Source organism: Macrosteles quadrilineatus, unplaced genomic scaffold (assembly GCF_028750875.1).
Source record: "Macrosteles quadrilineatus isolate MER2022 unplaced genomic scaffold, UCM_ALF_1.0 Scaffold_7__1_contigs__length_78375512, whole genome shotgun sequence".
NCBI lineage: Eukaryota > Metazoa > Arthropoda > Insecta > Hemiptera > Cicadellidae > Macrosteles > Macrosteles quadrilineatus.
In genome coordinates this window covers 12,916,546-12,930,341 of record NW_026542600.1, presented here as the reverse complement: position 1 = coordinate 12,930,341, position 13,796 = coordinate 12,916,546, and the positions used below count along the sequence as shown (strand labels likewise).

At 34.7% G+C, this 13,796-nt stretch overlaps 1 protein-coding gene across 1 annotated transcript in view; it reads left to right on the top strand.

Moving 5' to 3' along the window:
- Positions 1-13,796, top strand: part of LOC128998156 (peroxidase-like) — a 193,567-nt gene that overhangs the window by 172,160 nt on the left and 7,611 nt on the right. Inside the window, exons 3-8 of the mRNA XM_054424165.1 lie at positions 1,584-1,680; positions 9,504-9,651; positions 10,500-10,669; positions 11,342-11,518; positions 11,976-12,175; positions 13,016-13,211. Of these exons, the coding sequence (XP_054280140.1) occupies positions 1,584-1,680; positions 9,504-9,651; positions 10,500-10,669; positions 11,342-11,518; positions 11,976-12,175; positions 13,016-13,211 (988 nt within the window). The remainder of the gene's footprint in view (positions 1-1,583; positions 1,681-9,503; positions 9,652-10,499; positions 10,670-11,341; positions 11,519-11,975; positions 12,176-13,015; positions 13,212-13,796) is intronic.

Genomic DNA, 13,796 nt, shown 5'->3' with positions numbered 1-13,796 from the left:
ATTGCTTTACAAAATACCATAAACAACGATAGTAATGTTTTCAAAGCCCACCAACTTCTCATTTACAAAAAGCAATTGATTGAAAGTGTCTAGTTAAAATGAGTCAGCTGAAAAGTGGGGAAATACAGAATAAACAAAAAAAAATTGGAAACATCCTTTTAAAACAGATAATGTAAATGAATCCTTAAATAAAAGAACTACCCCAGACGAAATAGCGAGGCTAGGTTTTCCTACTAATATGTACAGACTCAACGATTTGTACTTATGAAGTGATTCAGTATTATTTCAATTTTCAAAACAATCATCAAATAGTTCCAAAAGCTCGACGGAAGACTGAGAACCATGACTTGTAGTATTTCAACGTCGGCACTTGGCAGGACCTTGATGTGGGAATTATAGGACTGGGACCGCTGAAGAGCAAGGTCCTAACTACTACCAAGGTCCTACCTACAGAACTGGCGACATAAACCATTTGCCACGCGTTCCCTTGTATGGACAATTCTTACCACCAGTCTCCAACTTCACATGAAATATGTTTAATAATATCAACCAGCTAAATAAAAAACGTCTCCACAACTATTCGAACGAAGGATCAAAATATTGTTGTAAAAAAACTGTTCCATATTCTGGGCTGATTCCTGAAATTATCAATTGTGAGGTTCTCGCAGATATGACTAGACTAATGGTTTACAGAAAGGGGAATAGGTGGCAAATAGGCAGTTCTTTGGTCAGCCACCTCCAGAGGGTAGTAAGGTCCTGTAATTTTTTGATGACAGAACAGTGGAATTTTTTCCTAGCCACAACACAATATCTAATAATGAGGATAAGATATACTACCAAACTATGCCTCTAGTAACTAATAATTATTTTCTATATGGTTCAAGTTCAAGGAGTAGGAATCATACCAAAAGCATATTAAGCGAATAAACTTTTACTTAACACGATGACTTTGTTCTGGACTTAATCAGGGGTTTCCACACCAACCATAAACAAAAATAAACAAAAAACGCGTTTTGTTAAATTAATGCATTTTCGAAAATTATAACATACTAAAACAAGCATAAAACATATGGAAAAAGTTGAAAAATTAATACATACTTTCGGTAGTAATGTCAGAAAAGTATGTATGCGAAATAAGCCTCAAGGATCTTAGTGGGCTCAACTTATTTAAAAACATTTGTTTATTTAAGAGTCAGACTGATTTGAAAGAAAAAATTACTTTATATGACTGTTGAATAAATATAATCGGTATTCTGACCTTTGTATGGGCAACACCTTTTAAATGCAAGCAAAAAAATGTATTTCAATTTGTGTAAAATAGTACAGGATGGTGAATCAAGAAGACAATTAACAGAGAGTTTATGAGAAATAGTACGTAAAATCGCATGAACGAATGCATTTTTTTTTAATTAATTCCTTCTCCCCACCTATTATACAATTGCTACGGTACCACTTTCAAACATTTCAGTATACAAATCCGCAAGGACGCTCGCCCCCTCTACTTTCCATGGAAGGGGCTTCGACTCTATAAACCTCTACAAGTAATACTAGTGCTTTCTAATCATCCTTGGTGTGTGTTCCAGATGGGATTTTCAGTATGCAGCCTAGCCTTAGGGCTGCTGTGTTTACAAGCCGCTAGCGGTCAGCACGCCTTCTATCAGCTCCTGCAAAACTACTCAGGTATGTCTATCAGATAGGGTTTGGGCCGTTCCCGTCAAACACTTATGTATGGGAGTGTTAATAACAAAACTATGTAAAAGAATAAATAACTGCTAATTATGTGATATAATACTGATAGGTAAAATAGGTCCAATAATAAATAGCACAGCACAACATGTAAAGAAACGCAAAACAGACGCTGTATCATTATTGCATTATGGGACTTGAAGGCGTTTCCAACAAATCGTTCTGAGCAAAATCCCCACTTCTTTGACAAATTTATATTTGGGATGTAAATTAAGTTAGACTTCTTCGGTGAAGTTAATACTACTTTTAAAAGTGGATTCCAGTGAAAATATTTTTAAACTACCTATTTTAATTAATTAATGCAATTACTTTTTTTGACGAATACAAAACATAAATGTTAGTTTGTAATAATAAACTAAACACAAGGTGTGGTATAAAATATCAATTGTTACCTTCATCGTCGAAATAACATTGTGAAGTATACTAGGGACCTTAAAAAACTTTTTCTCTTCCAAAATGTATAGCTTAAAAAACAAATATTGGTTGGTAAATATTTGATGGTTTGAAAATGTATAATATTAAATATTTATTACCCAGTCAAAGCTCGTCAAAAGATTGTTCAGTACAATCCAACAAAACAAAAAGTTAATAGATGTTTTAAACAATCCAGTAACTAAATCTAATAAAGTCCTCTCTAATTTATTAATCCTCAACACTTTACGCACTCTACCTTAAGTACCTTCAAGACAAAGTAAAAAAACGCATAAAAAAACAAGCTTATAAAATGGCAACAAAGATTTGCTTTCTACAGTCATTAGTTTCTTTAGAGGCCCAAGAAGTCCTTAATCCTGTAGAGATATAATCGAGGAAGTGACCGAAGAGCGAGCTACAAAGGGTACCTTCACACACCAATGGGGCGTGGTTGGTCGATGATTCTTCACTCAGTCTAGAAGGTCAGCTTGACCTTAGTTGATGACCGCTTTATTTACTCAGTCCATCTCCTGAAGCCACTAGGTTCGTAACAACTTCATTGTCAAATGCAACCCATTCAGTTCCAACGCTGTATCAACCCATAGTTTTTTTTTTTTTTTTTTTTTTTTTTTTTTTTTTTTTTTTTTTTTGGGGGGGGGAGGGGGGCGTGTAAGGTTATTTTGACTGAATGAAACGAAGACAATTATTTCAGAAGCCATAGCAATTTCTTCTAAAAACCAATTTTATTTTTTTTATTCAACATAGATGTAAAATTTTGAAATCTAATTTAAACTTTTTTTATTGTGTATAGTTTAGCTATTTTCCAGAGTCCGGGACAATACACTATTCCGAGAACCATTTATTGGTCAATATATAGCATTACATGTGCATATGCGTAGCAAAATCGGTGGCGGTTTCAGAAAACCGGGACGTATAGCAACCTACTAAGGATTTTCGCGTTATTATAAAACAAACTGTGTTTTTAAAGTCCACAATTGTCAAGTATTGCTATTTAACTTTAGCTCGTGGACTTTTCCAACTACATATTATGAATGTAGATTAGTAGTAAGTCACTTGGAAACGGTATGAGTTTCCTTACCTTTGGAAACTAAGTGTAGTCAAAAAACAAAAAAGCGTATAACAATTTCATAAACTATAATGAAAATACCAAATTTATTTGAAAAAAATAATACAATTTAGACTCATTCCCAATCAATTTCTAGTTTGAGTTGACCTACGGTGAGCTGACGTTCATGAACAGAAACAACAGGATGTAAAACATATACTGTATATTTGTTTTAAAAGAGTAATTTCTGGATAAGGAAATGAACAACTCTACAGGTGATTAAAAACTAATCTCAACACCGATCTTCACTAAAATACGGTTCAAAATTAACAAAACATTTGATAGGTGTAAAATAATAGAATAACCTCCCCACCCTTTTTCACAGTCGTCTCTTAATAAGAAGAAATGCGTCTCAAAGCACTATTGCAAAATTCACACACTGCCCTATAAATTAGAAGAGATATCGAATAGTGTAAATCGAGAGGAATGCGGAAGACGTAACAAGAAAGTTGAAGAATAAAAATGTAAGTGATCGGCAATTGAATACCTGGGCCTCGGGAACGTCCTCTAACGTATGGGACAGGTTGTAAGGAATCCCGATGAAGAACTACTACCCTACATACTTGTCAGACTGCATCACTGCATCAGTTGTCAGTTCTAATTGTATTCTCGTTAAATAACTTGGGACTACTTTTTAATCATTAAACTGTTATGTAACATCGGATTAGTGTTGACTCGAAAGTATAACCGATTAATATATACAATATATGATTCAATAAGTAGGGCAAACGTTAGGAATTGTAAACACTATATGTAAAATAATGTGTTAGTAGAATTTACATCTTTGTTTACAATTATTTATTTATGTTTTTTATTCCAACCTTTACATCTTAGAACGCTAGGTTCAATCCCGTAACTGTTTCACAAGTTACTTCAGGTTATATTCTAGTGTGTTGACATATCAAGTGGATAAAACTAGTTTGTGATTGGCGGGATTTGAACCCGGGATCTCGGGCACCGAGGTCCCGAGTCACTATAATCCAGACCAAATCACTATAGCAGAACTCATACAACATAATATTGGAGTTTCGCTAAACAAGAGGCAATGACAAATAACTTGAAATTATTTTTTTTAATATTGCACTAATTGTTTTATAATTTTATGCAAATCTCCATTCTCGTTGTGTTTTTCTTTATGTTTCCTTAAACATTGTCAGAGTCATTCACTTTAACAACATTAGGTTTAACGAGTACTTAGGTTTGCTGCTACAGGGAAGGCATTTTTTGTTTGGGCCACGGTATAAAAATCGTACATTCAATTTCAGGTTGTCTGTTTTGACAAATTATCGCATACATTTGTTTTTATTGAGGTAGTTAATTCAATAATACTGTAACAATAGTAATATGCAAGCTAATCTAAACTGTATTAATTTTGCTTGCAAATATAGGCCTACCTTCCTGAAAATAAAATAGGTACAAGAATTGCGCCATGAGTAAAATTTTTACGCTGCTGTATTAGTATGTTTCATTTTATCAATAATTAATTGCTATATCTTAAAAGATTGCAGGAAATACCATCCTCAAAGTTATACTAGATCCAACTTTTACACTAACGATTAAAACCTAAACAATTATGTAGGTTAGGTGTATTACTTCATTATTCTTATGTTCCTTTGTTAGGAACTTTGCCATAACTATAATTTAAGATAACTACACCTATCAATGGTAAATTATATTGTATTTCTTACCTAAAATATGATGCATCCAAAAATATTCACTAGAAACAATTATTAACTAAGGTAAACAAATATTTCACCGTTAAACACTCGACGCGCATGCAGTGACTTGTGTCTGGACATGAGGGGGCGGGGAGGGGAACAGTATTGTTGAACAGCTGTTAGCTCGAGGCATCAAATGATTGCTGCTTCGGGCGAATGTCATACACGGAGTATTAAAGGTAGCGCTTGTAATACATTTAAAATTAATTACGTGTTACTATCAGCTGTTAAATACACAATTTTATTATTATAACTACGTTGTTTTATGTTTCTGGAGAATACGTTTTAAGTTATTTCACGTTAATAGTGTGTTTTGCTAACATATGGTTGGTGAACAGAAATAGTTTGCTGACGTCAAAAAGTGTGTAGTTAATTTTTGTTTGTTATGGTTTTATTTAGTCAAACTCGTTTATGTAATATAGGAACGTGTTTTTATTAGAAAAAATTAATTTATGTAAAATAATAATGAAACAATATGTTTATTAAACATTTTCAGGATTCAGACGTTTGAAAAAAAGTTAAAGTATTCTCTTTCACTTGGTATATTAAATATAACCTTAAATAGTTTGTATACATATGCTTCGTATTTTTTCAGTAAAATATAGTATATTTATGTATTTGGTATATTTAATTGCATAACCATCTTTCTACAATTAGGTAGGTTTTAATGGCAACACCTTTACTAACCAATATAAATGTGTAAATAAATGGGTGCTTTGAGTATTTTGTACTTAATTATTGTTGACATGAAATTATTTAGGGTTGAATTTAAGATTAGTACTATTTCACATAAAATCCATTTTTAATAGTATTACTAACTTCGCCAACAAAGTCTAACACAATTTACATTTTAAATAATAATCAGTCAAAGAATCGGGTTTTTTGCACAGAACGATTTGTTGGTAACGCCTTCAACTCCCATAATGCAATAATGATACAGCTGGTAAACAGGCAATGAAAACATCAGTAAGCTGTCTTTCTTGCAGAGGTTTATAGTACAAAACCTTGATTATACCTTGTAGCATTATGTTTTATGGGTAATAAATTAAGTACTGCACTGAAGTATAAACAAAACCTAAGCTACCGGTACTGTTAATGTCAATTTAGTTGGTCTTCATTAGCATGCTTAAAAGGAAATCATTTGACTATGTTTCTTTATAATTTAATATTTAGGAAATCAATTTTTTATATTTATTAGTAAATTATTGTTTTCAATAGTGATTTTAAACTATGTCTTAGCTAATTTACTAATGTGTATTTGTTTTGTTTTGTATCATGTTTTACGTAAATCAAATTTATAAATAGGATAATTAAATGTGATATTACCAATGATCGAGTTATAAAATATGTAGATTTACTAAAGGTAAATACCCTATGTAGATACAACATATCTACTTGTCTATTACATCCAATCTTATACTCTCTACTAAAAAAGTGGACATAATTGTATTTAGAGTGGTTATAAGTCCCCCTTTATGGCTATACAATTTATGTTTAAAGTAATTTTGAAATATGGGGCCTCATTTTATTGGTACGTACTCTAATTTGTGTAGTAATTTAAAATTTGATGGTTTGCCTGAAGTTTAACAAGTAGAATTCAACTTCAAAATTCCTTATGAGACTAGGCAGGTGCAATTGAAAAGCAAAATGGTTATATAGTTTTCGAAGTATCTCTTAGTAAGATGCATAGGTTAAACTTTTTAATGAGAAACAACTATTTAAGTTAAGGTATACATCAATGAAATTAATACCATAACTAAAATTAAATTTATAGTTGTAGACTAAATTTGAAGAGAAATTGATTATATACCCACCCTGTATAATGCCTTGAACACAACTATATGTTAATAGGTAACAAAGTACACTTTATGAATGCGTATATATATGCTATATGTCGAGTAAGGTACAAAAATATGAAACATTCGCTGGAAAGTTCAAGGCACCTCATTGTACTCCGGATTCAAAACAGATTTTCTCAGCAGCAGGTCTAATAGAGTAATTTTGTGCCATTCACACAAGATTACACGACTACATGTGCTGTTTGAATGAGATGTCCGTCGAATAATTACGTCAATTTTCACTCCAAAATTACGTGACCAGTCGAGCTATGAAGACGATGGTTCATATAGGCTACCCTTGGCATAGGTGTTTAGCCTATTTTTTGATAGTTCAAATAAGTAAGGCTTTGTCTCTGGTTTTCAATGTTGAGCTAGGAGGAGCATAAAAGTAATGTAGTCGAAATGTTTTCTTTCTCAACGCGTATCCCTTTAAATTTATTATTATTCAATGTTAATTCACTTTTAAAATTTGTACCAAGCCATAAAAATGAGTATACTACGTTGCCTAGTGGTTAAATAGAGGAACTTCCATCCTAAGGGTCCAGGGTTCAAATCCTATCAGACAATGACTTTTACCAACAGACTATAGGACCACTTGTAAAACCAATGTTTAAGGTCAGTTTGGTTACATTTTCAACGATAAAAATACTACTTACTTTTATCAGGATCGAACCTGAGAGCATTGTATTTGTTCCAGTACAGCTGCTTGAAACAAATTAAACTCAATATTTTTGTAAACTGGTAGATTTTGCATTTTGATTTTTAAGTTTACATTCTCGGTCCGTCACAGTATAAGGAAACCAAAACTGGAAGCTTGTATAGCTTTATTACCGACAAAGCAACTAAAAACTTCACTTTGTACACTTATTCAAGTCGTTAACTCTCCAAAGCCTTCCGGTATATCAGTTCTACTAGAATGGGGAAGGAAGGGTCGACTGCTAGACACTAATCACTAGTGTCCAGAGACAGTAATTATCTATACAATAGCCATAAATACTAGTTACGCAAACGGTTGCTAGGAAATGCGCATACGACGTCTAACAACTGACGCTGGATATACGGCTACTTGTCTTGGTAAACTTTCTTCCCGGACAAAATTAACTGCTCAAACAAATAGTTGCTTGATTGTTATGCAATGCCAAAATTGTAACTGTTTTTAATTCAGTATTTGAGTGTTAAAGGGCAAGTAGGCTCTTCGTCCTATGGTTAACTTCTACTGCAGCCTCTAAAGTTAATGGCTGCAAGGATTAACATTTTATTTTTGTATTATTTATTTATGTCGCCAAGGAAAGCTAACTTGATATTTTATTAGACGTTTTTCACTGTTATACTAAGTCCTAATCACTCATTTAACTGAAAATAATGCTTGGAAGAATAAGAAGCTGCTGTGTATTTAAAAACATTCCTGTTAAACCAGAAATCTTAAGTCTTACACTTATTGCTTTAAAAGAACTGTTTTAAGTTTATAATAATACATTAGATTACGTAAAAACAATGTGCAGGAATTAAATTACCCTAATTTCATTGTTGCTTAATCTCTTGTGTTAATCAACGAGCCAACAAGAACAATGAAAACAAATCATTCAACTTTCAATGCTCCCATGACGTCAGCGACAGATCTGAATATCCCCTACTGTGATTTCTATTCTTTGTGTACTGTGATTTGTTACACAACTTGTAAATAATCAGCTGTTCGGCAGACAGCTGAAAATACATAGCCTACAGGTAGAATAAACAAGTTATAACAAAAACAAATCAATATCAGCTAGACTTAAACTAACTAGGAATTGCGATTATGATATTATTTGTGAATCTTAAGTTGATACAGTATTGTTTAATGAGGAGGATTGTAAAAATACTTTAAAAAGTTCTAAATGTTGTAAATGTTCTAATTGTTAAGTGAAATTATGTCTGGAATTAATATGCACGTAGGTTAAGTTAATGGTTAAAGAATTTAAGGTTATGTTATAAGTGATTAGGCTGAAAATCGTATCTTATCTAATCTTTAAGTTACTTGATCACTTAATTACTTCCGATCTCTACTTTTACCGTTCTTTCTTAGTGGCATTTGGCTTCTGCCACAATTAATTTGACTTCAATTTATTGTTCTTCTGCTCAATGTAACTTACAAACCTCAGGTTCAAACTCGAAAATGGTTTTATCTTCCTTAAGCCCATCAACTATCTTCTAGGCCTACCTCTTGTAAGCCGAGTTCCTTCAATATCCGACTATAGCAACTCCTTTGTTTTCCCTGAGGCATCCTCTAAGCCAAACCAGTCAACGCTCTTCTTAGACCAATGAAGTTTGCACTCCAAAATCCTGCATAGGCCTAATTTGAAACCATCTTCATAGTACTGATTCAATCATATACTGTAGCTCAGTAAAAGAGAGCACGGCTAAGAGTCAAGTTTTAGACTATTTAGCATTGCAAAGTTTGGCAGAACCAAGCAAAGAATAGAATGTTAACTTACACAACTTGTGAATTCGTCTGATCACAGACAGGTTTGTGTCAAAGTCCATAGAAGGCTTCTATTTACTAAGTTTTGGCCTCCATGTAAAGTGCTACCTTCGGGATGACTTGACGATGATGTCATCAAGTAGCCTAATAATGATAGACTGTTTATTCCTTACAAGAAATTACACAATGATGGTTCGATGTTGCAGATTTCTATGGAGCTCGCCCACAATATGGACCTCCTCCACCACCGCTGCATCATCCTGCTCCGCTGCTGAATGTCGGCTCTGCAGGACCCGGCTATGGACTCCGACCTGCTCCCAACTCCAACTACCAGCTACCTCAGACTGACAATGCGTGAGTATAGACATAAGATATTGTTAAGCTCTGCATTTGAGGATTAATCGAGAGAGTTCTCTAATATCCACAGTCCTCCAACTGGGTCTTAACATTGATTGACTTGAGGATTCTGTTAGCTATTCCTCAATATGGACCAGCTGTAACCAATATTTATTACAAATGAACATGGTTGAATCAGCAACTCATAGAAAGTGACACAGTTCAAAAGTATACAGTAGTTCCTTAGTAATTTAATCCGTTTAGTTTTTTATACAATTATTGCTGATGGTGACATAAAAGCTGCTAGCTTACAATAAGTTTAACTTTCAGCTTGGCTTGGTTATAATACTTACTGTAGTGTATTTGACCGAAATCAGTAATTTACAGTGCACTCTGCCAGTAAACTAATTTTATTATAAAACTGGCTACAACGTCTAACATGAGAATGGAATTGGCTAGTTCCATTTATATATAAATTTCAATTCATACAGTAGATTTTGTTCAAGTATACAGTAACTAAGAAAGATAAATGTAAGCACCAGTATTAATAAAGTAGTCAAAACACACAAAAGGGAAATAAATTTGTAAAATAACTGCAGAACGTTGCTGTTTTACCTCATAAAAACAATTTATAACTGTAAAATGTTTAATGCATGCACTTCAATGTAAACTGATTCTTGATTTGTAATTTTATAACTGGCTGTACTCTTTTTCGGATGTTGTAAAAACATCCGTGTTGTAAAATCCATCAGAAATATTTTCCATCGGTCCAAAATCTGTATCCCTCCAATTTCCTGATCCTGTTGTGTATATTATTTATTATTATATCCGTACAACACCAAATCACTCACCATTTTATTCTGCAGGTTGTATGGTCTGGCACCTCATCCCTTGACCTGTGGACCAGAGTTCTCAGGGAGTTGCCCACACTCCAAGTACAGGACCATCGATGGATCATGTAACAACGCACACAACCCCACTTGGGGAATGCCTAACACCCACTACGGTCGTCTTGTACCTTCCAAGTACTCTGATGGTGAGCTAGCTTACATAGTGTAGAGGATTATCTTTGAAATCCTTAATAGTTTATTTATATTCTTACATCCTTCTCGGACTATTTTGTTGGGACGGTGGATCTAAGGAATGGGAAGGTGAGACAAGGAAAAGCGTATCTTACATCCAAGTTAGAGAAAATAACACTGCTTAACTTATTCAGTCAGCTGGTCTTTGGACTGTGTGACCCTTAAAACATCTTATAGGATGACTTTTGAAGAAACAAATTTTCTCAATGAAGGTTTGCCTTTCAACGCCACCTACATTAGTCCTACTTCAGGCGTTAAAACCTTTTTCCTTGGCAAGCTCTAGAAGAGGATGGACGATGTCCGCTAATATCTAAATGCATAAAAGCAGGACGGAGGTGGGAGGTATATTTTCTTAACAAATATATATATATATATATATAGTTAACTGTGGTAAAATAATCTAGCTTCGCTTAACAGCTTAAACACTCCCATTCCTGTGAATAATGGACTCACAAATAATGGGGGGAAATTGCTCATCTTTTCCTTTCTTATTTCAATCAAAATGTATTTAATATATCTTTAATAGGCCTATACTCTTGCCATTAGTAAGTGTGCAGTAGCAGTGACTATTTATACCATAGTCATTGGCAGTAGCAACAGAAGTAAACAAGGATGTTTTGCCACAGGTATCCACGCTCCCCCAGTATCTGTAAGCGGATCCAAGCTGCCTGGCTCTCGTCTGGTCAGCATCGTCTTGTTCCCTGATGTCCCCAAGAACGACCCTCTCTGGACTCTGTCCTCCATGACCTGGGGTCAGATCATGACTCACGATCTGTCAATGTCTATGGGAACCACCCAAGCTAGTAAGTAAACCTTTGTGACATATTTTCATCAGCTTATCTCTGGACTTTTAAAATGACTTTTTTCCAATTCCTTCAAAAGCAAACCCTGAAGGCATTTTTGGGGCTTGCAGGAGAACCTAGTCGTAGAGAGCAGGAATTCAGTCTACAGGATCCCGGGTTCAAAGCCTACCAATTACTAATAGATTCTATTTCAGTTAATGCCGCAACTCCTTCTTAGGACTAGCCTGAAGTAATGAGATGTAGGCTGTTCCATGCTAGAACCTACATTCTTCAATGTGAAGGTGATAAAAGTTTATTTTCATTTATATCAGAGTGTGGAAAAGTCCTGCTCTGGAGCCCTCTCTCTGGATCTTCCACTGCAAACTAATATTTTTATAAAAAAATGTTATAACTTTTTTTAAATACTGTATAGATATCCAAATCTATAAATTCTATACTAATCAATATTATGACACAGAGGCCCACTCCATCAAGTGCTGCAGCCCTGATGGCCAGATTAGAGTTCCTGAAGAGTACGCCAGCCCTCTCTGCTTCCCCATCCTCATACCCCAGGATGACCCTGTCTTCTCACGCTACCACCAGATGTGCATGAACTTCGTTCGTTCCACCACCTACTTGGACACTGGATGTGGTTCTCCTCATGAACCTGCTGAACAGGTATGCCAAGTGCTGAGAAATATTAGTTTTATTACTACCTATGTGGAAAAAATAATTCACTTGGCTGAAAAATAAATTTTACCTTAGCCTACGCTGAAGCAGTGGTCCGGTAGTATAGCGATGCAAGAGAACACAAGGCTCTATTAGAAGCCTAGACCAGAAAAGTCTAGTAAGAAGACTTCTTACGTAGTGCATTGAGAGTATGGGATAATTTTCTCAGAGTGAGTATTTTCATACTCTTTTTGACCTCTAGACTGCTTTTGTTCCAAACCAAAACCAAGGTTTTTTGTTGAATCTTTTTATTTTGAAGTTTTTTACACCACCTCACGACTATTATAAAAACAGCGTTTCGGTACCTCCTGAAGTCAAATATCAATAGCATTTCTGTGCTGGATATGTTTCAACTACATCACTGCTCAGGGGAGCTTAAAGGGTACAGATCACTATCATCGAGGAAGTTAGTTATAATGGAGGCTAATGCCTTGTCACAGCTTGTTAATTACATCACCAAAGTAAGGTACAATAACTAACAACCCCGAAGATAGCATTCATGCCTCATAAATCTTTAAATCACAATCAAAAGAAATTGCAACCTTTTTTGCATCCTATTTTATGTTGCACTTGATGTTGATAGTATAGCTTCTTTGTTGACAACCTCAAGTTTATCCAGAGCAATATTTAAATGATATTAAACTGAATTTAACATTAGATTATATAATGTGGATAAAATTATGATGTACGTGAATGCTTGGACATCTGGAACCAATGAGAGTGAATATTCCACAAAAATCAAATCCAATCTTTCTCCAAACTCACTTCTAGCTCATCTGAATTTTGTAGCTTGTCGCTGTGACCCACTGGATGGATGCTTCTTTTGTTTACGGATCTACTGGAGAGGTTGCCGCTCGTCTGCGTGAGGGACACGGAGGTCTGATGCGTGTAGATGTCCGCGATGGTCGCCCATGGCCCCCAGCAGCCGTCAACAAGAGCGCTGCTTGTGACACCCAGACCGAAGACGAACCCTGCTACCAGTTCGGTCAGTAAATCCGCATTCAACAATAACCATCATAATGTAATATGTTCTTCAAACAAGCCCGTTTCTTCAAGAAAATTCTGAATAACCACAACCTATCTATACCTTTGATAAAGAGCATGGATCAAACATACCCTTATAGGTTTGAAGGATATTTGTGAGGTTAGCAGGCTCGCGTGAATGGTAAATAGTCTTCAGGTCCAACCAAAGGTGGTCACTTGGAGTTGTACTTACTACTTTATGGCCACAATTGGACCTGAGTAACTCCCTCCAACTCAAACCTTCCTTGGTTGGAAATGTTGTCAGTGACAGTGATATTTTATGCAAAATAGTGACAAAATGTTGTGTGCTTATTGTGCCTGAGTGAACATATTCTCTTTCACATTAGCCTGCCATCCTAACAAAATCATTTATATCTTCAAGAAAATATTGTATATGGGTTATATGCCATATTCACCTTTCATGTGGGAAGCACAGAATCTGAAGTTAATCTTTTGCAATCATTTTCAACATGTATTATTCTGTATTACTCTTATATCACCCAGTAGCTGATGATACTAATGACAATTGACCATTTGTATTTACCAC